The sequence below is a fragment of the Hypanus sabinus genome, chromosome 27 (genome assembly GCF_030144855.1).
Source record: "Hypanus sabinus isolate sHypSab1 chromosome 27, sHypSab1.hap1, whole genome shotgun sequence".
In the NCBI taxonomy this organism is placed as follows: Eukaryota; Metazoa; Chordata; class Chondrichthyes; order Myliobatiformes; family Dasyatidae; genus Hypanus; species Hypanus sabinus.
In genome coordinates, this window is record NC_082732.1 from 28,077,429 (window position 1) to 28,100,642 (window position 23,214).

The 23,214-nt window shown below is 40.0% G+C and overlaps 1 protein-coding gene across 3 annotated transcripts in view; it reads left to right on the forward strand.

Annotated features, from left to right (window-relative positions):
- Nucleotides 1–23,214, forward strand: part of zgc:154075 (uncharacterized protein LOC556929 homolog) — a 218,357-nt gene that overhangs the window by 6,673 nt on the left and 188,470 nt on the right. For all 3 annotated transcript variants that reach the window (XM_059952096.1, XM_059952095.1, XM_059952097.1), the window contains one exon: nt 7,112–7,209. In XM_059952096.1, coding sequence (XP_059808079.1) covers nt 7,117–7,209 — 93 coding nt within the window. In that variant the 5' untranslated portion in view covers nt 7,112–7,116. Of the gene's footprint in view, nt 1–7,111; nt 7,210–23,214 lie in introns of those variants that run through there.

Here is a 23,214-nt window from a genome sequence, read left to right on the forward strand (position 1 = left end):
TTAAATTGGTATCAAAACCCACAGTGGTGGGTCCTCAACTCTTTATGATCTATTAATAACTGAAAGAGACCAACATTGATGATAGGTTAGCAGGTTGTGGGGAGAATACAAAATGTTTGCAAAGGCACTAAGTGAGTGGGTAAGAAGATGGCAGATGGAGAGTAATGTAGGAAAATGTGAAGGTCTTTACTTTGGAAGGAAGAATGAGTAATAATATTATTTAAATGATGTGAGACAACATGCAAGACAAATGATGTGATACAAGGACATCTAGGCCTTATGGTATAGTACTTGGAACGCAAGGATTCAGCATGCAAGTACAAATCATAATGTAATATTGGGCTTTACTGCTATGGATTTGGGGTACAAAAGTAGTGATATTTTAAATAAAATTTACAGTTCTGAACAGTTTTTGTCTCCATGTTTAAGGCAAGATATTTTTGTATTGGAGGCAGTGCAGAGGAAGATCCCTAAATTAACTTGGGGGTGAAAAGATGGATCTATGAAGAAAGATTGGGTCTATATTGCTTAGAATTTAGAAGATGAAGTTATTGAAACATTTAAGTTTCTGAGGGCTTGACAGGATGGATGCCAGAGAATGCTTCCTCTAACAAGATATCTAGAACTAAAGGTCACATTTTCAGATTAAGGCAGACATTGCTAAACTTCGAAATAAAATGGAGAGGCTGTGGGAGAAAGTGGTGTTCCCATCATGCTTGGATTAGCCATAATCTTACCTAATGATGTATTATGCTTGAGGACACAATTGGCTCCTTCAGTTCCTGCTCTTTATGTTTTTGTTTTAGAAGAAAGTGAAAGCATATTCAGTTGAGGACAATAAACATTTATTTAGTGCCTGCAATTAACTCTTCAGAAAAGCGTTATAATACAAATTTAATTGCCAGTGACCTAAAGCCTGTTTAAAGATAAAAGTTTTAAAAGAATATCTTGTAGGAGAAAACTAAAGAGGTATTGATGTAGAACTTCAAAATTTGAGACCTTGGAGAGATTAAGATCAAGATGTTCCAGGTCTGAATTGGAGGAGTTCAATCTCTTGGAAGGTGTGAAGAGATTAGAGAGAAGAAGCCAACAAAGCCATAATTTAAAATCAGATAAGATTATGAAATCCATTGTGGTTGGTGGTAAGAGGTTAAACTAAATCAGTAGCAGAGGGTTGTTCTCTGTGGTGTTTCTGTAATTTACTAGGATGTGTCAAATGGACTGCCAGTAATTTTTGACTATTGTGACCTCACTTGTTGAGCTGAGTGCTGTTTATTCTGTTGTACTCTTGAATTGAATCTTGTAGATGACTGGGAGCTTTTGGGATCACGATACGGAGTTGCTTATCACATAGTATTCATTTTCTGCTGTGCTTCTGTAGCTTGAATGTTAATATGCTTTTAATTTGGACAAGCTGACCCTCAAAATTTACTTGGTGACAGTAATATCCTCTTGTATAATATATATTGTCAATTATCTAGCAGTTGTATTGCCCAGTTATGATAAATAGTCCACTTCCGCTCTGGGCAGGGTCCCAGTAGTTCTTGGATTTGCTAAAGTTTCTTCCCTATTAGGCCAGTACTTTTCTAATCTAATCCAACCAGAAAGTTCCATGGATATGGCATTGCTACTCTGATACTTTCCTTATTTATGACCTTAAGCAGAAAGATTTGAACAGCATTACAGCTGAGTCTAATTCTATCTAGGCAGGCTAGATGATTAGTTATTCCTTTGTAACCTTGGGTTATATGGTGCTTTAAGCTGACGTTATCTAACTTGAATAATACCTGAAATAAATCATGGAACTCTCGAGGTCTGCACAAGGCAAGCTCGAAGAATGGCCGGGAGAGTAGGCACAAATTGCATGTAATTTTCTCATCACTTAATTATTCCCTCTTTGAATTAATTGCTGTTATAATTTGATCGAATTTGATTTAAAAAGGAATGAGTGTTATTTTATGTTGGAAATTCAAATATGTACGAAGATCTTGTTATCGTTTTGAAATATCTTGGGTAGGGTTAAAGCAGCAAATTGTGGCAAATTCATGGTTGGAAATTGAGTAACCTTTCTCATTAAATAATGTTATGCACAATTGGAGATGAAGGGAAGAGAAACAAATAAAGTTCAAAGCCAAATTTATTATCAGAGTACATACATGTCACCACATACAATCCTGAGATTCTTTTTTCTGCCGGCATACTTAGCAAATCTATATAACACTAAGTGTAAACAGGATCAATGGACAACAAACTGTGCAAATTCAAATATAAGTAATAATAAATAACGAGGGCATGAATTAACAAGATAAAGTCCTTAAGATGAGACCATCGAGTCTGGGATCACCAAAATAGAATGAGTATGGTTATTCCCTTTTGTTCAAGAGCCTTTTGGTTGAAGGTAGTAACTGTTCTTGATTCTGGTGGTGCAAGTCCTGAGGCACTTGTACCTTCTACCTGATGGTCGCAGCGAGAAAAGAGCACTGCCTGGGTGGTGAGGATCTTCAATGATGGATGCTGCTTTTCTATGGCAACACTTCATGTAGATGTGCTCAGTGGTTGGACAGGCTTTACTCATGATGTATTGGGCTAAATCCACTACCTTTTGTAGAATTTTCACCTCGAAGGTATTGGTGTTCCCATACCAGGCTGTCATGTAGCCAGTCAGTACACCACACATCTTTAGAAGTTTGTCAGCGTTTTTGATGATATGCCAAATCTCTGCAGACTCCTGAGGAAGTAGAGGCACTGTTGGGCTTTGTTTGCCATAATATTTATATGATAGGTTCAGAACATGTCCTCTGAGTTAGTGACACCCAGGAATTTAAAGTTACTGACCCTCTCTACCTTCGATCCTCTGAGTACTGGCTTATGGACCTCTGGTTTCCCTCTCCTGAAGCCTCCAATCAGCTCGTTGTTCTTATTGACATTGAGTGAGAGGTTGTTGTTATTATACCACTCAGCTAAATTTTCAGTCTCCCTCTTGTATGCTGATTCATCACCACCTTTGATGTGACCCACAACAATGGTGTCATCATTAAATTTGTGTATGGTGTTGGAACTGTACTTAGCTGCACAGTCATAGGTGTAAAGCAAGTAGAGCAAGGGGCTAAGCACACATCCCTGTGGTGCACTTTTGCTGATGGAGATTGTGGTGGAGATTTTTTTGTCAATCTGAACTGACTGGTCTCTGCAAGTGAGGAAATCCAGGATCCAATTGTTCAAGGGGGTATTGAGGCCAATGTTTTGGAGTTTACTGATTAGTTTTGAGGGAATGATGGTATTAAATACTGAGCTGTAATTGATAAAGAGCATCCTTGCTGTCCAGATCTTCCAGGGTTGAGTGAAGAGCCAATGAGATGGCATTTGCTGTGGACATGTTGCTTCAGTAGGCAAAATGGAGCGGATCCAAGTCGCCACTCAGACAGGAGCTGATACATTTCAACATCAGCCTCTCAAAACACTCCGTCACTGTGGATGTGAGTGGCTGCTGGGCAATAGTCATTTAGGCAGGTTACCTCGCTCTTCTCTGGCACCGGTATGATTGAAGCCTGCTTGAAGCGGGTGGATACCACACACTGCTGGAGCGAGAGGTTGAAGAAATCCGTGAATACACCAGCCAGTTGATCAGCACTGGTCTTCAGTACTCCACTAGGTACTCTGTCTGGACCGGATACTTTCCTGGGATTCACTCTAAGTTATAAAACAACAGCTGGAAGTAGGATTTAATTAAAAAGAATATTTTTATTATGATGAACACAATATGCCAGATAGCTATGCTGTGGCTAATTATAATTACCAGTTTATGCTATGTGGTTACAGTGAGCTGTAGTGCTTGTTTTATTTATTAGATATTAAATACACATGATAATAGGGAATGCTTGTCTGAAAAACTTATTCCATTCTGCTGTGAAGTAAAAGCAAACACTAAATAAGTGTAACTGCTGTGGGACCTTGAGGAACAGAGACTCCATAAAGAGGCTCATAATCTGTTGAAAGGGTCAAGCTGAAGATTGTTTTTCATTTAAGGGTTGTTACAACCCTTATTACGGAATGTGTTCCAGGATTTTGACCCAGTGACAGTGACAGAATGGTTATATATTTCCAAAACAGGATGGTGTGTGGCTTGGAGGGCATCTTCCAGTGCTTGTATTCCTGTGCTTTGATGAGGTAAAGGGTTAGGTAGGTGTTGTCTTGATGAGTTGCTGCAGTGCACCAGAAGATGGTACAAACTGGTGGAGTGAGTGAATGATTATGGCTAGGGTGCCTATCAAGTGGACTGCTATGTCCTGTATGGCGTCAAGCTTTTTGAGTGTGATTGAAGCTGCACTCACCCAACTGAATTTTCTATCACACTCGTGCCTTGAGCCTTGTAGATGGTGGACAGGCTTTGGGGGTGGGGGGGTGGGGGGGGGGTTTGAGGTGAGTTTACTTGCCACAGAATTCCTAACCTCTGACCAGCTCTTGTAGCCACATAGTGCATTTGGCTAATCCAGCCAGTTTCTGGTCATTAGTAATGCTCAAGATACTGATAGTGTTGGATTCAGTGGTGGTAATGACTTTGAATGTCAGAAGGTGATAGCTAAGTTTTCTTTTGTTGGATGTTGTTGTGGTCTGGCACTACTGTGGCATGTGTGTTGCTTGCCATCTATCAACCCAGGCCTTGACATGGTTACTATTTCTTAACAACTTGCATTTATAATGATATACAGTGATGAACAGTGACATGCAACCTATGTCTTGTCATCACTTTTGTAATTTGGGTCCCTCATTGTCTGCAGGCAACTCACGTTGACAGTAATCACTTGTGTTGAAACTACATTCACTGCAGGAGAGCAGCTGTAGAATTCACTTCAGTTCCACATGTTAGATGTTGCTTTTACAAAATACAAGTTGACTACCCCTTGTCCGAAAATTCAAATTTTTTTGAGCACTGACATGATGCCACAAATGGGAAATTTCACAAGACGTTGGAAAGGTTCCCAGGTGATGTGAAGGTCTCCATGCACCGCAGACTGTTCTGAGAAGTGCCCTCACATATGTAATGAACAGAAGTTAATAAAAAACATAGATGACACTGAAACTTGAAAGTAATTGTGAATATTCAGCAGGATGGTTGTAGAAATTTTTGAAAAAGCACGGCATTAAATTTTTAAAGTGTCTGATGATCACGAAAATCTAACACCAGAGCAAGTCTACAATGCTGATTCCTTTTGTGACATACATAAAACCTAAAAAAAAGTAAATTACAGATGCAGTGCACTGTAAACTTTTAATCAAAACATGGCATCATAGGTGGAGACCACTGTTGGTTGTTGTTCAACAGGTGATTCAGGTATTCTCCCATGCTGCTGTGATGCTTTTATTACCTGCTCACATTATATTTTAATTATATTAATGGTATGTAATGTTTACTGTTAAGTTGATGAGCAAGTGTAAGATGAGAACTGCTTACCAGTAGCACATAAATTCAGAGCTGGAAGTGATGGCAATCCCAAGCTATCTCATTGTACATTCCAAAATACAAAACACTTCTGGACCCGAGAATCTTGGATCTTGGATCTTATCTTGGATAAGGGGTACGCAACCTGTATTGCACCCATGGATAAAATCAAAATGGCCTGGGAGCAGGATTTAAATATCTCCTTATCTGAGGAGAGCTGGGATTCAGTTCTCAAATCGGTTAACTCAACCTCTTTGTGCTCGCCACTGCCTTTTACAGTTTAAGATTGTTCATAGAGCCCATTTGTCTAAATCTAAACTATCTCGATTCTACCCTAGCGTTAGTCCGCTCTGTGATAAATGCTAGAGGGGAGTGGCTTCTCTCATCCATATGTACTGGTTCTGTCCTAGCTTGGAGAAATTCTGGAAAGATGTCTTCACTACATTATCGTGTATTCTGAATCAGCACCTAGAACCAAACCCCTTAATTGCTCTGTTCGGTTTTTGGGGCGAGACAGATTTATGTCTGGGTCCGACCAAATGCCGAATATTATCCTTTGCCTCTCTCCTGGCTAGATGCTTGATCCTCCTCAGATGGAGAGATGTTGCCCTGCCCACTCATGCTCAATGGCTTAACGACATCATGGCCTGTTTGGACCTCGAAAAAATTCATTATTCAGTTCTCAATTCGGATCTAAAGTTCCATAAGGTCTGGGGACCTTTTATCGAGTACTTTCATAACCTTCCTCTTGACTAGGGTTTTTTTTCTTTTCGGTCCCTTGCTTTCAGCTCCTTTTTTTTCTGGTAGGTGGTATTATTACCCTCTGTTGCTGAGTGTATTCACAGTCTGGGAGTTTGGCTGTCCTGACTTGTACTCTCTACATTGTGTTGTGGTTGGTCTGGAGTTGTTGTTGTTTTTTCTTGTGTTGTGGAGTTTGGGGAGGACACTAAGCTTACTTGTCTTTAATTTAGGTGCTTTTTTTTTGCTAAATTCTCTTCCTTTGTAGCATATTGTTATTGTATGCTTAATTTTGCACTGTTTTAATGTTCCTCATTGGGATTTGGGGTTTTTAATTTGTAAAATGTTTTGAAAAACTAATAAAAAAAATTTAAAAAAAAATTATGCACAGGTTGATTGGGTAAGATATGTTAAAAACAAAGGAGTAGTGACATTTTAAATAGGTGCAGTAGAATTTGATTGATATAATGGTCAACAATGGATAGTGTAATTGTTTTTAATACCTAAATTCCACACACAGTTTGAAGCTCTATCTGTGGCATTAGGGAATGATGCACGGTGAATGTAATGTAAAAGAGTTGGAGACCACAGCATTCCTGTCAAGGAGCATGAAAAGCCTTCAAATTGGTCTATTATTGCCACACCTACTGAGGTACAGTGGAACACATTTGTTTTGTATGCCATCCATACAGAACATTTCATTACAGCAATGCATCGGGAAAATAATAACAGAATGCAGTTACAGAGAAAGTGCAGGGAAGGCAGATAACAAGGCCATGATGAAATAGATTGTGAGGCCAAGAATCCTTTTTGAGGGTCACATTCTTGAGTTCTGTTATAAAGAAGTTAACTGTTTGAAAGAAATGTTCTTTTATATGTTTTTTTTTCTTTTGTTGTGTGCCTAACTTTCTTTGTATTTGGTCCATTCAACAGTGACCATGCATCTTCCTGTGAAAGTGCTTATAATTGGGGCTGGAAATCGGGGACAGATTTATTCATCTTTTGCCAAGGATTTTCCAGAGCGGATGAAGGTAGGTCTTCAAATCTTTAAAAGTCTCTGCTAAGGATTATTCCCAGACTATTATTGAAACATTAAATTACAGACACATCAATCAAAAATTGGACAAAATTTCATCCAATATGTTTCAATCTTGATAAATATGTATCATCCACTTTGACCTTACAAAGGACAGAACTATCTCAATTGTGACAAACTACCAGTAGTCGAGGTCAAAATTTGTGAATGTGTGCATTTAAAAAGTCAAGGACCGATAGTTAACAATAAAGGATAACATGTTAGCTTTTACATGTAGAGGATCAGAATGCAAGGTAGGTAGCAATTCTGCTACAGGTACACAATTCTACACTGGGGATAATATTTACTGTTTTGGGTACCTCACTCCTAGAATAGTGAATTGGATTTGGAAGTAATGCAGCATAGTTTTACTAGGATATTTTTAGGACTCCGTGTCAATTTGGGTGTCATTGGTAAAGCCAGCATTTAGTGTGCATCTTTAATTGCCCTTGAGAAGGTGGTGGCATGCTGCTGTACTGAGCCATCATAGTCCTACCATGAAGCTACATCTACCGTGCAATTGATTAAATGTTGCAGGATTTTGACTGGCGCCTTCCATTATCCTTGTAGTTGGTGAGAGTCATACAATTTAGGAAGAACAAGTTATACTTAACGTGGAGTCATGATTCTGCTGAGAGGGGCAGAAGATTTGAAGTACTTGGAGTCACCCCAATGTTCAGATTAGGATAATGGGTCCTCATGTTATGTTCAGCTCACTGAGCAATTGGTCATCAGGACCTTACCTGACCTTGAGCCTGATGAAGAGGGCTGGGAAAGGCTGGAGACCTGAGAGGCTGCAGTTTGCTTGCATCTGATATAGAACTTGTGTTAAGTTCTTTGATAAGCTTACAGGCACTGTTTAATCCAGGGATGAATGGTGGAGGATGAAGTGGGAGATTGACAGTCATCTGCACATAAGTACGAAAGGCTAGCCAGACACTACTGGCCATTGTAGAGTTAACTACAAACAATCTTTCAGAAGATTTGCTACATGGCTACAGAGGTATAGTTGGTTAAAGTACTGCCCTTTCCAGGCACTACCTCTGCTCACAATCAGCCCTTGGTGCATTTTGGATCCAGGTTTTGGGATATAATGTTGAAAGCCTTAAAGCAACCACATGACTAAGAATAAAAGAAAGAAACTATTAGCACTTAATACTTGCAACGTATTCAGCATCTTTGGCAGGCTTGATAACAAATTTAAATGAAATAGCAAATGACGGTTAAATAATCTTAAGTGTTTGCTTAACCCAACAAATTGAGATCTGACCTGCCAGAAAATTATTGAGATTATTGGGGTTACTATTTGTACTGGCCCAATTTTCAGTGCAACTATTAATGTGTATAAGACATGTATATGTATAATGACAACAAAAAAGGTTTTCTGCTTGTTTCACTAATTTGAGCAAGCTGCTGGGGTTCAAAATGGCTGCCTGTTGCTGTCCTAATTTCAGGCTGTCTGCTTCAACAGTTGGATATCAGTCAACTTGTTGGAGAAGAGGGGTCATTGTGAACAAATTTATACACCCTTTTATTTAGTAAATGCAGAACATTTGGTTATTCTATTCCTTGAGACCCTGCTCTGCACTTAACAATATCAAACTCATTTTGCAGCTTATGGATAGCAATAATGCCAATTGCATTGTCCTAATTGTGATGAATAATTGAACGCAAGTGAATGGTCCTTTTATCCACTAAGCAATTTGAGTAAGCACCATTAATGGATTATAATTAATGTACTTATGTGAGCTCTGGTAAATTTAGTCTGCAGACAATTCCAGTGATATACCTTGTGTCATTTACAGCATTGAGTACTTGTGGCGCATATGTTTTTTGAAAAATAATTCTATATCAGTTTTAATGGACAATGCAGAAAAGTGTAGAATTAGCTTTCTTTTGCGTAGAGAAGGCTTAAAGAGCCTTTTATGTACAAAGAAATGAAGCCTCTGTGTGAAGGTGCCTCCATGTTCTTAAAAAAACTGAAATGGAGGCACCTTGGAAAACCCCCACAGGCCCAATGACACTGTGATTTCAGTCTCTGAGGCTGACATGAAAGCATCCTTCAGAAAGGATCCTAAAGCATCTACGGAAAGATTTTGGCAAAGACTGCATATTTGGCTGAGTATGGAAGACCTGTGCTAATCAACTGGCAGCAGATTTTGGTAAACAGGTTTACCTTTCTACTTATTGCCATTCAGGGCCCCCAAAAAACCCTTTCAGGTAAAGTTACACTTGTGAGTCTGTTGGGGTCATATACTGCGTCCAGTGCTCCTGGTGTGGCCTCCTGTATATCGGTGAGACCCGATGGAGAATGGGAGATCGCTTCGCTGAGCACCTATGCTCCATCCGCCAGAAAAAGCGGGACTCCCGGTGGCCACCCATTTTAATTCCACTTTCCATTCCTATTCTGACATCTGCATCCACAGCCACCTCCACTGACGTGATGAGGTCATACTCGGGTTGGAGGAACAACAACATTCTGTCTGGGTAGCCTCCAACCTGATGACATGAACATCGACTTCTCGGGCTTCTGGTAATGCCCCCCCAACCCCCCCCCCCCCCCCCACCACCACTTCCCTCAAATTACTTTTAATCACCTCTTCTGCTTTGTAGTACTTTGTTTCTTTGATATTCTTCCATTTTAAGGTATATACAGTATTTTCACCTGTTTTATGCTTTCAACTAGCAGCATTTGACCTTGTAATTTCCTGTGGAAAATCTCATATAAATTCTGAAAAGCGAGGAATGTTACCATGAATCTTCAAGGGGAAAATTATCAGTACAAAATATGCAGCAACATGCTGAGAGTTGATATTGACATGCAATATCAAAATAATGTCTGTCAATTCTCTCTCTTGCCCTGGAGAATCTGTAGCTTGGTTAAACTCTTCTACTAAAGTTAATTTAGTCCAAGTACAAAATATCTTTCTTTAAGACATATATATAATATGTGATGAACCTTAGAGACTGCAGATGCTGGAATAGGGAGCAACAATCTGCTGGTGAAACTCAGTGGCTTGAGCTGCATTTGTTGGCATTGGGGCTGGGAACTTCTGACATTTCAGACCAAAACCCTGCCTCAGGACTTTTATTTGTTTCTTTTTAAAATTCAAGTTGAACTGTACATTTAAAAAATATTGATACTCTATCAACTCATGTAACAGAGAAAATGTTTGCTATAAAACTGTGTAATGATGTGATAGCATATCACTACTTAATGGTTTTGTGTAAGATGTTTTTCTTCAATGTTTTAGTAATGTGTTCATTTAAAATCTCTCACCATAATCTTTACAAAATTTCATGTTATCCATACACTGCCAGACATAAGAAAATTGTAAAATATAGTGACTGCTTGAAATGAACAGTATTTTTCTGAACATTAAAGTTGTTATGGAATATTAATAACTGTTTTGTCTACTTGTTGACTTCAGATGTTAGAGCCCTATCTATTCTATTGCCTGTCTGACAAGACATTGAGATTTATGAAATTTGAATTCCTCAACTACTCCTGAGGGTAAATGAAATGTGAATAATTCAGAGTTCCTGAGCTTGTGCTTTGTGTAAATCACAGATGTTTCTACTCCATATCATGGGCTAATTCAAAGCTCTTTGTCCACTAGATCCCAGAAAATAGCCAAATGTAATTTATCTCTTATTAAAGCATCAATGCAGTCAAAATCTTTCTATGGATTTAATGTCTATCTTTAAGCAAGAACTATATTGTATCTTGAGCAGTTTGAAACAGTAGTATCTAGATTTATTTGTATAAATATTATTATTGATTTTGTGATAATGAAAGAAACTCCTAAGCCAAACTCTGGAAGTTATTTGCAACACTGCCATTATAATTATCAGAAGGGTAGGAGAAAAAGTGAAAATGCTAAAGGAGCAATGTGTGCCAAGTAGCATGCTGTTGGTAAATTTATCTATTGGTCTGAAAAGATGATTTTGTACATTTTGCCATTCTGTCAAATTGACTACACTATTTCAAAATTGTAGTTTCTGTTGCAGCAACATTTACAAAATGTTTGGACAGGCACATGAGCTGGAAAGTAATTAAGAGACATGGACCACGTGCGGGGCGAAGTGCAGTTTAAACTGACATCATGGTTAGTGCGGGCATCATGGCTAAAGGGCTGACTACTTTGCTGTATTGTTTAATGTTTTAGGTTACAGGTGTCCCCCGCTTTATGAATGTTTGCTTTACGCCACTTCGCTTTTACAAAAGACCTACATTAGTAACCTATTTTCGCATTACAAAGAGGATTTCCACTTTTATGAAAATTTTTCCCATATAAATTAATGGTTCTTCGCTTTACACCATTTTGGCTCAAGAAAGGTTTCATTGGAACACACTACCTTTGTAAAGGGGGGAGGGGACACCTGTATTTACTAATGGAGCTACTCCTTGTGTTTCAATCAAGATTGGCTGACTGGTAGGGGGCAAAGTGGAGGAATAAATGGGACCTTTTCTGATTGGCTTCAGGTGACTAGTGACATCCCCCAGGGATCAGTGTTGGGACTGCTGTTTTTACATTATGTGTCAGTGATTTGGATGATGAAGTTAATGGCTTTGTGGCCAAGTATGTGGCCGATACAAAGATAGGTGGAGTGGCAGGTAGTGTGGAGGAAGCAGGGAGTGCGCAGAAGGCTGAGGAGAGTGGGTCAAGAAGTGGCAGATGGAATACAGTATAGGAAAGCGTATAGCCGAAGGGAAAAAAGGTGTAGACTATTATCTTACAATTTGAGTCAGTGATGAGGAATTCAAATGCAATATTAACATTCATTTCGAGAGGACTAGAATATAAGACGTAGGGCCATATGACATAGGAGCAGATTTAGGCTACTCGACCCTATAAGTCTGCTCCGCTATTCCATCATGTATGATTTATTATCTCTCTCAACCCATTCTTCTGCCTTCGCCCTATAACCTTTGATGCCCTGACTAACTAAGAACCTGTCAACCTCTGCTTTAAATATACTTAGTGACTTGGCCTCCAGATCCATCTGTGACAGTGAATTCCACAGATTCACCACTGTTTGGCTAAAGAAATTCCTTCTCATCTTTGTTCTAAATGGACGTATCTCTATTCTGAGGCTTTACCCTCTGGTCCTAGACTCAGCCACTATAGGAAACACCCTCCCCTCCCACACCCTCCTTATCTGGACCTTTCAGTATTTGATAGATTTCAATGAGATCCCCCTCCCCCATTCTTCTAATTTCTACTGAGTAGAGGCCCAGAGTCATCAAACACTCCTCATACGTTAACCCGTTCATTCTCGGAATTATTCTTGATGACCTCCTCTGGGGCCCTCTCCAATGCCAGCACGTCCTTTTTTAGATAAAGGGGCCCAAAACTGCTCACAATACTCCAAGTGCAATCTGACCAATGCCTTACAAAGCCTCAGCATTACATTCTTGCTTTTTTATTCTAATCCTCTCTAAATGAATTCTAACATTGCATTTGCCTTCCTTACCTCCAACTCAACCTATAGCTTAACCCTTTAGGGAATCCTTCATGAGAACTCCCAAGTCCCTTTGCATCTCTGAGTTTTTAATTTTATTCTCATTTAGAAAATAGTCCATGCTTTTATTCTTTCTGCTAAAGTGCATAACCATACACTTCCCTACACTATATTCCAACTGCCATTTCTTTGGCTATAGCTCTAATCTGTCTAAGTCCTTTTGCAGTCATCCAGTTCCTCAACAATAACTGTCTCTCCATATATCTTTGTATTGCTGTAAACCTGGCCACAAAGTCATCAATTCCTTCATCCAAATCATTGACATACAGTATAACATGAAAAGAGGTGGTCGCAACACTGTCCTCCAAGGCACATTACCAGTCACTGTCAGTCAACCAAAACAGGCCTCCTTTAATCCCACTCAGTGTCCTGCTAGTCAGCCAATTTTCTATCCATGCTAGTACCTTTCCTTTAATACCACAGGCTCTTACCTGATTAAGTAGCTTCATGCGCAGCACCTTATCAAAGGCCTTTTGAAAATTGAAATAAACACCATTCGCTGACTCTCCTTTGTCTATCCTACCTGATATTTTCTCACAGAATCCCAACAGATTAGTTTGGCAAAATTTCTTATTTAGAAAACAATGCTGACTTTAGCCTATTTTATCATGTGCCCCTAAGTACCCTGAAATGACATCCTTAATAATAGACTCCAACATTTTTCCAACCACTGAAGTCAAGCTAACTGGCCTATAATTTCATTTCTTCTGCCTTCCTCCCTTTTTAAAGAGTGGAGTGACCTTTACAATTTTTCAGGTCCTTAGAAAACACTCCAGAATCTTGTGATTCTTGAAAGATCATTACTAATGCCTCCACAATCTTTTCAGCTACTTCTTTCAGAACCCTGGGGTGTAGTCTATCTGATCCAGGTACATAATCTACCTTAAAACTTTTCAGTTTCCTAATCATCTTCTTATCTATGGCAATGATGCTTACTTTTGCCCCCTGACACTCTTGCATTTATAGCATACTGCTCGTGTCTTCTATGGTGAAGGCTGATGCAAAATACTTAAGTTCGTCTACCTTTTCTTTGCACACCCCCCCCCCCCCGGGTTACAACCTCTTGAGCATCATTTTCCAGTGGTCCTATATACACTCACCTCTCTCTTGTACTCTATATACTGTATCTGAAAAAAATGATATCCTCTGATAATATTGGCTAGCTTTCTTTCATCTTTAATCTTTTCTTTCCTTATGACTTTTAGTTGCCTTATGTTGGTTTTTAAAAGCTTCCCAATGTTCTAACTTCCCACTATTTTTGCTATATAATTTGCCCTCTTTTTTGCTTTTATGCTGTCTTTGACTTCCCTTGTCAACCACAGTTGCCTCATCCTTCCTTTAGAATACTTTCTCATCTTTCCTGCACCCACAGAATATCCCCCAGAAACTCCAGCCATTGCTGTTCTGCTGTCATCCCTATTAGTGTCCCCTTCCAATCAACCTTGACCAGCTCCTCTATCATGTCTCTGTAATTCCCCTTACTTCACTGTTTTAATGATACATCTTGTTTTAGCTTCTTATCAAACTGCAGTGTGAATTCTATCATGTTATGATCACTGCCTCCTCTAAGGGTTCCTTTACTTCAAGATAACTAACCAAATCTGGGTCATTACATAACACCCAATCCAAAATTGTCATTCTCATAGTGGGCTCAACCACAAGGTGCTCTAAAAAGCCATCCTGTAGGCATTCTACAAATTCTCTGTCTTGGCATCTAGCATCAACCAACCTGACTTTCCCAATCAACCTGGATAGTGAGATCCCCCGTATCTCAACGTAATTTGTAGCTCACATCCTGACTACTGTTCAGAGGCCTGCATATAACTCTCATCGGGGTCTTTTTTCTCTTGCAGTTTCTTAACTCTATCCATAAGGATTCTACATCTTCTGATCCTATGTCATCTCTTTCTAAGTATTTGATTTCATGTTTTACCAACAGAGACCCCCCACCCCCTCTGCTTACCTTCCCTTTCAATACAGTGTGTATCCTTGGATGCAAAGCTCCTAGCTGTGATCTTCTTTCAGCTATGACTCAGAGATGCCCATAAAGTGATATCTGCTAATCTTTATTGCATTACAAGATAATCTACCTTATTCCCTATTCAAATGTAACACCTTAAATTCTGTATTCATCAACCTTTTTTGATTTTGTTGCACTTGTCACACTTTAACTCATCCCACTGACTTCAATTTTGCTCTCTCATCTGCCTGTCCTTCCTCACAGTCTCACTATACACTGCATCTAGTTGTATACTAACAGCTCTATTATTCCAGTTCCCATCCCATCCCTTCTCTCCCCCCCACCCAACAGCTCTCTAGAATACCTGCCTGATATGGTATTGGTCTCCCTCGAGTTCAGGTGTCGTCCATCCTTTTGTACAGGTCGTACCTTCACCAGAAGTGATCCTAATGATTCAGAAATCTGAAATTCTGCCCCCTGCCCAATTTTTCAACCGCGCATTCATTTGCCAAGTCATCTTATTCTTACCCTCACTGGTACATGGCACAGGCAGCAATCCAGAGATTACTACCCTTTGATGTCTGCTTTTCAGCTTTCTTCTTAACCTCTTAACGCTCTCTTCAGGACCTCCTCCCTTTTCCTACCTGTGTCATTGATATGATCATGTTCCACAACTTCCAGCTGTTCACGGACCCTGACACCTGGGAGGCAGCATGCCATCCTGTGTCTCTTTCACATCCCAACTGCTGCAGCCCCTCCTCCTGGTACGTCACCACCACTTCTCCTCCCCACCAAGAGTATGCAAAGTGGTATGCTTATTATTGAGGGGGAATGGATACAGGGGTACTCTGCAGTGGCTGCCTATTCCATTTGCCTCTCCTGACAGTCACCCAGGTACCTGCCTCCTGCAACTTAAGGATGATGACCTCCTGGAAGCTTCTATCTACAATCTCCTCATTTTCTCTATGAGCCAAAGGTCATCCATTTCCTTAACACAGTCTCTAGGGAGCTGCAGCTTGATGCATTTCATCCAGATGTAATTATCAAGGAGACTTGAGGTCTCCCAGAGTTCCTACATCTCAGAGAAAAAACATACCACTACCTCCTGACCCATTCTCAGCACACTAGCTATGTACCTACAGAAAATAATACTTGCTAGAAACTTGCTTTGAATTTATGCCTGTGTTTGCCCAAGCCTGTTGAGCCAAGGCCCGAACACTCTTAACACTGGCCGACTTATGCAATGGCCTCTCCACTTACACCTCCCTTCTTTTTATTGACTCCACACTGACTGCAGCCTGCCAAAAAGAGCTGAAAGCACCCAAACCCTTTTTAAGTCTTGCCCTGTCATGAATGACCTCTCATGCTGATTGTTGCCTGCTGAAAAGAGCCAAAAGCACCTGAGCTCTTTTTAAACCTTGCGCTGTGTTACCAACTAAAGATCTCTTGTGCTGCTGGAAAATGAGGAGGTGGTGTACAGGAGCAAGATAGATCAGCTGGTTGAGTGGTGTCACAACTTCAGAAAGACCAAGGAATTTATTGTGGACTTCAGGAAGGGGAAGTCGAGGGAACACACACCAGTCCTCATCAAGGGATCAGCAGTGGAATGATTGAGCAGTTTCAATTTTCTAGATATCAACATGTCCTGAAGAAATATTGTGGCCCCAACATATTGATGCAATTATAAAGAAGGCATGACAGTAGCTATATTTCATTAGGAATTTTTATTTTAACTGGTTTCTTTATCGTCTAGTATGGATGGGCCACTGCAAAGGATCTGAAAAATCTGCAGTAACTCAGTCAGTTCCGTCATGGAAAATAGCCATCTTCAAAAGGTGATGCCTCAAGAGCGGCATCCATCATTAAGGACCTCCATCATCCAGAACATGACCTCTTCTTTCTGGTATCATCAAGGCCTCTATTTTCAGAGGAGGCTGAAGAGAACTAAACTATGCACATCGATATCATGTCATTCTGCAGATGCGCTGTAGAGCACATCCTAATAAATTGCATCACTGCATTGTATGGAAACTGCCCTATGGCAGAGAGGAAGGGTCTACAACGGGTTGCCAAAACTGCCCATCACATCACTGGCACCAACATCAAGGACCTATATATAGAAAGGTACTAGAAAAAGGCCAGTAACATCATAAAGGATCCTACCTACCCTGCTCATGGACTGTTTGTCTCACTCCTGTAAGGGAGGAGGCTATTTACCATCCACACCGAGATCACTAAACTCAAAAATAGTTACTTTTCCCAAGCAGTAAGGCTGATCAACATCACTCACTAACGCACCACTACCTTGTCATTTCCTGTCTGTCACCTTATGCACAGACAGTCCCATGCCCAGCGACATTTAAGATTTAAGAACTTACAGTCAAACTAGGTATATAAGCTATTTTATGTATTTATATTTATTGTTAACTGTGTACTTATCGTGTTTTTTTTTTGCACTGCATCTGATCCGGAGTAACAATTCTCTGTTCTCCTTTACACTTGTGCACTGGAAATGACATTAAACTATCTTGGAGAAGGTGCAGGAGTCCGAAGACTCACAACCAGTGTTTCAGGAACAGCTTGTTCCCTTTTACCATCAGATTTCTGAATGGACAATGAACTAACTGATGAATACTGCCTTACTTTTTTGATCTCTAATTAAAAAATATATATTTCTTATTGTAATTTACAGTTTTTTGATGAGTTTTTATGTACTGCAATGTGCTGCTGTTGCAAAACAACAAATTTCTCAACATATGCCAGTGATATTAAATCTGATTCTGATTCTGTAATTTTAATCCATTTTAAGTTGATGAATGGCAGCATCTTTGTGTTTTTTTTCCTCCCCCAACTAATATCAAAAGCCAGTCCTGTGAACACCTAATCTTCCACAGTGGGGTAGATTTCAGTTTTAGGCACTAAACTCCCAGTGTAAATTAGTACAGAATAAATAAGTACAACTCTTTGGATGAAGTTCTTTATCATTTCATACACCCTGGAGAGAAAGACCCTTTAAAACTGTCTCTAGCATATGCATTGCTCAAGTTAAATATTGATAGGACCGAATATCTTGCAATTAAAGTTATCTAATTTTAAATGATTTTCTCAATTCGAATGAAACTTGAAATACTCTTTTATCTAATCCTTGGTGCTACAGTTGCTTTTTCTAGGTAAAATCTGGTTTGCAATTGAATTGACTTTATTTCTTACATCCTTCACATAAAAATCTTTACATCTCCATCTAAATGTGCAATCATAGTAATCTATATTAACTTACAATAAATAGAAGAGTCAATATAATATAGAGTACACTCAAGTCAGTGTGAGTTAATCAGTGATGGCCTGGTGGAAGAAGCTGTCCCGGAGCTTGTTGGTTCTGGCTTTTATGCTGCAGTACTGTTTCCCGGATGGTAGCAGCTGTGGCTGGGGTGACTCGGGTCCCCAATGATCCTACGGGCCCTTTTAACACACCTGTCCTTGTAAATGTCCTGAATCATAGGAAGTTCACAACTACTGATGCACTGGGCTGTCCGCACCACTCTCTGCAGAGACCTGTGATTAAGAGAGGTACATCTCCCATATCAGGCAGTGATGCAGTCAGTCAGGACGCTCTCAATTGTGCCCCTGTAGAAAGTTCTTAGGATTTAGGGGCCCATATCAAACTTGCTCAACCGTCTGAGGTGAAAGAGGCAATGTTGTGCCTTTTTCACTGCATAGCCGGTGTGTACAGACCACATGGGGTCCTTGGTGATGTGGATGACGAGGAACTTAAAGCTGTTTACCCTCTCAACCCCAGATCTATTGATGTCAATCAGGGTTAGCCTGTCTCCATTCCTCCTGTAGTCCACAACCAGCCACTTTTTTTTTGTGACATTGAGTGAGAGGTGGTTTTCTTGACGCCACTGTGTCAGAGAGATGACTTCTTCCCTGTGGGCCACCTCGTTATTGTTTGAGATAAGGCCAATCAGTGTAGTGTCTTCGGCAAATTTAATTAGCATATTGGAGTTGTGGGTGGTGACACAGTCATGGGTATACAGGGAGTAAAGGAGGGGACTCAGAACACAGCCCTGTGGGGCTCCTCTTTTGAGAGGTGAGGGAGCCCACTCTTACAACTTGCTGACAATCTGACAGGAAGTCCAGGATCCAGCTGCACAAGGCAGGGTCAAGACCGAGGTCTCTGAGCTTCTTGTTGAGCCTGGATGGAACTATGGTGTTGAATGCTGAACTGTAGTCCAAGAACAGCATTCTCACATAAGCATCCTTCTTCTCCAGGTGTGTAAGGATGGTGTGTAGAGCTGTGGCTATTGCATCATCTGTTGATCGGTTGTGTCGGGAAGTGAATTGTAGGGGGTCCAGTTTGGGTGGTAGCAAGCTGCAGATGTAATCCCTTGACCAGCCTCTCAAAGCATTTGCTTATTATTGAGGTGGGTGCAACAGGACACCAATCATTCAGGCATGTTACCTTGGTCTTTTTTGGTACAGGGACAATGGTGGATAATTTGAAGCAAGAGGGCATTCTACTCTGGGAGAGGGAGAAATTGAAAATGTCTGTAAACACACCTGCCAGTTGTGCTGCGCACAACCTAAGTACTCGCCCTGGGATGCCATCCAATCCCACAGCCTTGCGACTTTGTACCATTGTACCATTGACTGATATTTTAGCATTAGTGAGTAGGCTGAGTAGGCTGAATCCATTGAGTAGGCTCAAAATCTCAGGTTAATAGATTTTGGGAAGAAAGATGGTCTTTTAAAAACTATCAGGCCCATTTGTGTCAGGTGGTTATACTGAAGACTCACATGTTAAGAATGGCAAATTTTATGAAGTATTGAAGAATAATCATAATTGAAACATTAGTGAATGTGAAGAAAAGCCCTGTGTGAAGGAGAGATGTCTCCGTGATTTCAAATGAGTATTAACAGTGATTTAAGAAATGTTTTCTCCAAGGCATTTAACAAAAGTTCATTGAGATGAATCCTGCAATTGGAAATTATATCTGAATGTGTTTACCCCACAGTATAATTGTCTCTGCACTAACAAATCCTGCTACTTCAAAAAGTGAAAAGAAATTAGCTCATGGGTGTGTTTAATATTTCAAATCCCACTTGTCAAAAAATTCTTTACTAGCACTGAACAAAAATCTCACCCTTTAAAATCTTTTGATTTTTTTAACACATAAAAAGCTTAGAGATTGTTGGTGATGCTTTTGAAAACAAGGACATAAAAAGAAAGCTGACACATTCTACTTATTATTTTCTCGATTGGGGAATAATTTGTTTTCTGTTCTTTCTCTCTAAGTAAGTGTGCATCCTAGTTTAATTCCAAATTGTGTTCACATGAGCAAAATTTGAGGTGTTAATCTGCCAGTATTAAGGAAGGTAAAACAGGAAGACCTGCAGATCACTAAAACCTGTTGCTGAACAACACGCACAAATTTTTGGCTGAATTAATGAATTATCTGTTGGATAGATGGTAGTTCAAATGTTGAAGAAACTGTATGGAACATTATTGAACTTCCCATGAAAATGGATCTTACAGCATGACAGTATAAACATCAAGACGGCTCTGAGCTGTGACCTCTGTTGAATCCTGGCTCAGATTTAGTTGTTTTGTAATTATTTAATTTGTAATTGCTTTTTTAGGTACATAAGGGCGGTTATTGGGATGGAGAAGGGGCTTGAGGGTCAGGTCAGGGTTTTAGGAACAGGGATATGGAGGAATTTGAGATCAGATCGGAGTCCAAATCTCCAATCCACATTCGAAGACTAGCGACATGGGACTTCAGAGCTTGGATGTTGTGCCTGTAGGGAGTGGATGAAGTTCCCACCCCCACCAGGTCAGCAAGTTCTATGCAGGCAATAGGAACAAGTTCTGATGACTCCTTAGGTTCATGAATTGGTGATACTGGAATTTGAGGCCTAGTGTTTTAAGTTCCCGCCATTGGTGATTCCAGATTGAGGCCTGATGTTTTGTGATAGGTTTGTCCTGGGATTGATGCCGAGGATCGAGGCCTGAAGGTAAAATGGAAGTCTGGAAGTCAAGGCCTGTTGACTGAAGCCGAGTCTGTGAGTCTTTGTAAGCCCGCTGGGGATATCGAAGTCCAGTGTCTGCAGGTCTGAGTCTGTGTCCACTTGAGGCTAGAGCTGTAAGCCTGTCCTGGCGTTAAAGGTATGTGTATGCGTGGGAGGGAGGAATGGGGCTTGTTTTTGTTTGTTGCTTGCTGTGCTCTGTGCTGTTCTGAGCTTCATGGGCATGCAATGTTGGTGCCAGAATATGTTTCAAATCTTGCAGGTTGCCCCCCACATCCTCGCTTGTGTTGGTTGTTAACACAAATAACGTATTATACTGTATGTTTTGATTTACACATGACTAATAAACTTGAACATTGGATCTTTAAATGATTAAGTTTAAACAGAAAATAAGCTGTTATTGAACATCAGAGGCCTGCCTGTGTATCACAAAGCCTACAGCTCTCCTTACAATTCCTCAGAACATTTAATGTATGGAGGAGCCTAGACATGAACATTGCTGTCTAACTTGCCTCTATGTCTGGATGCCACTTCTGAAATGTGTACACTGTCCACATGCAACTCGTGTTCAGCCAGACTTTTACAATCCCCTTAATGTCAATTTCATTGCCTCTTAAAGGCGACTTGCTTGATTGGCTCCTAGTCATGTGCCAAGAACCCAGTTCACATTGACTACCTCTACTTGCCAGGCTTTCCTTCGGACTTTCTGCTTGCAACCCTTGTTAAAGCCTCCCTCTTCCAAAAGCACATACTTACTGCACTTTCTTGATCAGAACCACCCCTACAAACCTTTGCTTTAATCCTTTTGCTTAATGATGGGGCTAATACCCTACCCATTTTATCTGTGATCACCCTAACCATTTCCTCCATTTCTACACTACTGTAGGATTTTGTTCCTATCTGTGACTTGGGCTTCATTTAACAACTGAAATATCCAGCAGTGAGCATTTAATACATGGAAATGCATAAGGCAAATGAAGTTGATCTTTGATCCTTAAACAAACTACTTGCTGATGTGCCACAAATTGTTTAATTAGCATTCTTTTACCAACTTCATTAGAGTTTGTAATTGAAATTCCCTTGCAGAAGTTATGTAACTACATTTAATTAATCTGTTAATTTATGTATTGGCTCTAGGAAAGCATGACCATGAAAACTGGTGGATTACTGAAAGGAAATCAGTCAGTCAGGGATGTCTTGTAAGCATCCAATGCACCATACAGGTTTTATCCCTTTACCTCGTTTTAATACTTGAAAATAAGAGGGACTCACTTCTGTTGACTGGCTTCACCAAAGGTTTGTCAGCATGAAAACCCTGGCATCATTCCAATTGAAGACGTTCCCTTTGATATATCCATCTCTTCCCCCATCCTTTTTGCAATTTGTTTTATCTCTTTCCAGCTTTTGTTGAAGGGGCTTTGATCTGAAAGGTTAATTCTGTTTCTCTTTCTAAAGCTTCGATTAACATTGACAGAAAGACGTTGTGAAACGAAACCAGCTCCCTCCAGTTGCATGGGGAAATTGCTTCAAAGGATCAATGATTTGAAAATGTTTTCCTTGGTTATTTAGTGTAATTTTTCATATTCTGTTGCTGAGCCTTCATGTTAAGAGTTATCTTTGGTAATGAAAGGAGGTATATAACCTATTGGTTTTCCTTTGTACACAGCATGATGTTAAATATCAAAGATGACTTCTTCCTTGTTATTTTCTACATTTATCTTTTCTTACTGGGGCATTGGAGGAGGATTTTGGTTAGGAGTTATTCCTGTTAGAGCAACCAGTTAGGGGAATCATCCTGTTACAGTGGCCTTCGCCTGGTGTTTGCAGCAGCCAATGCTGAAAGCCAATTAATTTCCTGACTTCCGCAAGTAATATTTAAACTCCACAAACCTGATGAGAAATTTCTCGTTGGAAAATTCTGTTTGGTGTACCTGCAGAAGCAGTGTTTTGCCATGAGATGTACTTATCTGGACTGTGCTTTCCAAACACCAAAGCAAGGACATGTTCACTGTCTCTCTCTCTCCCCAGACACTTGCTCCTGTTGCTCAGAATGATTGCTTTAGTTGACCAACTTGAATTGTTTATTTTATGAGGTTGTGTAGTTGGACAATGGAACTTGTTGAAATACAAGTCCTTGTTGAAATACTGTTATTTCATTATTTCTGTTTGCATCTGAAGTAGGAGGAAGAAATAAGAATGAAATTTTCTCATGCATTTAAAGGGCCTGTTTTTCAACTTCCTTTTGAAGAGGGAGGTTTTCAAAAGTTAACAGTATCTAATTCACGTGCATGTTGAAAAATAAATCTCTGATCAACTACTTTCGGCTTCTTGCCAACAGCAGTCCTCCATTGCTCATACCCTCACGCACAAAAATAAACATTCTACTTCCCATTCAGGCCTATTTCCAGTGTTTTACCTTGGCTGTCAGAAAAAAACAAGCTCTGTGCC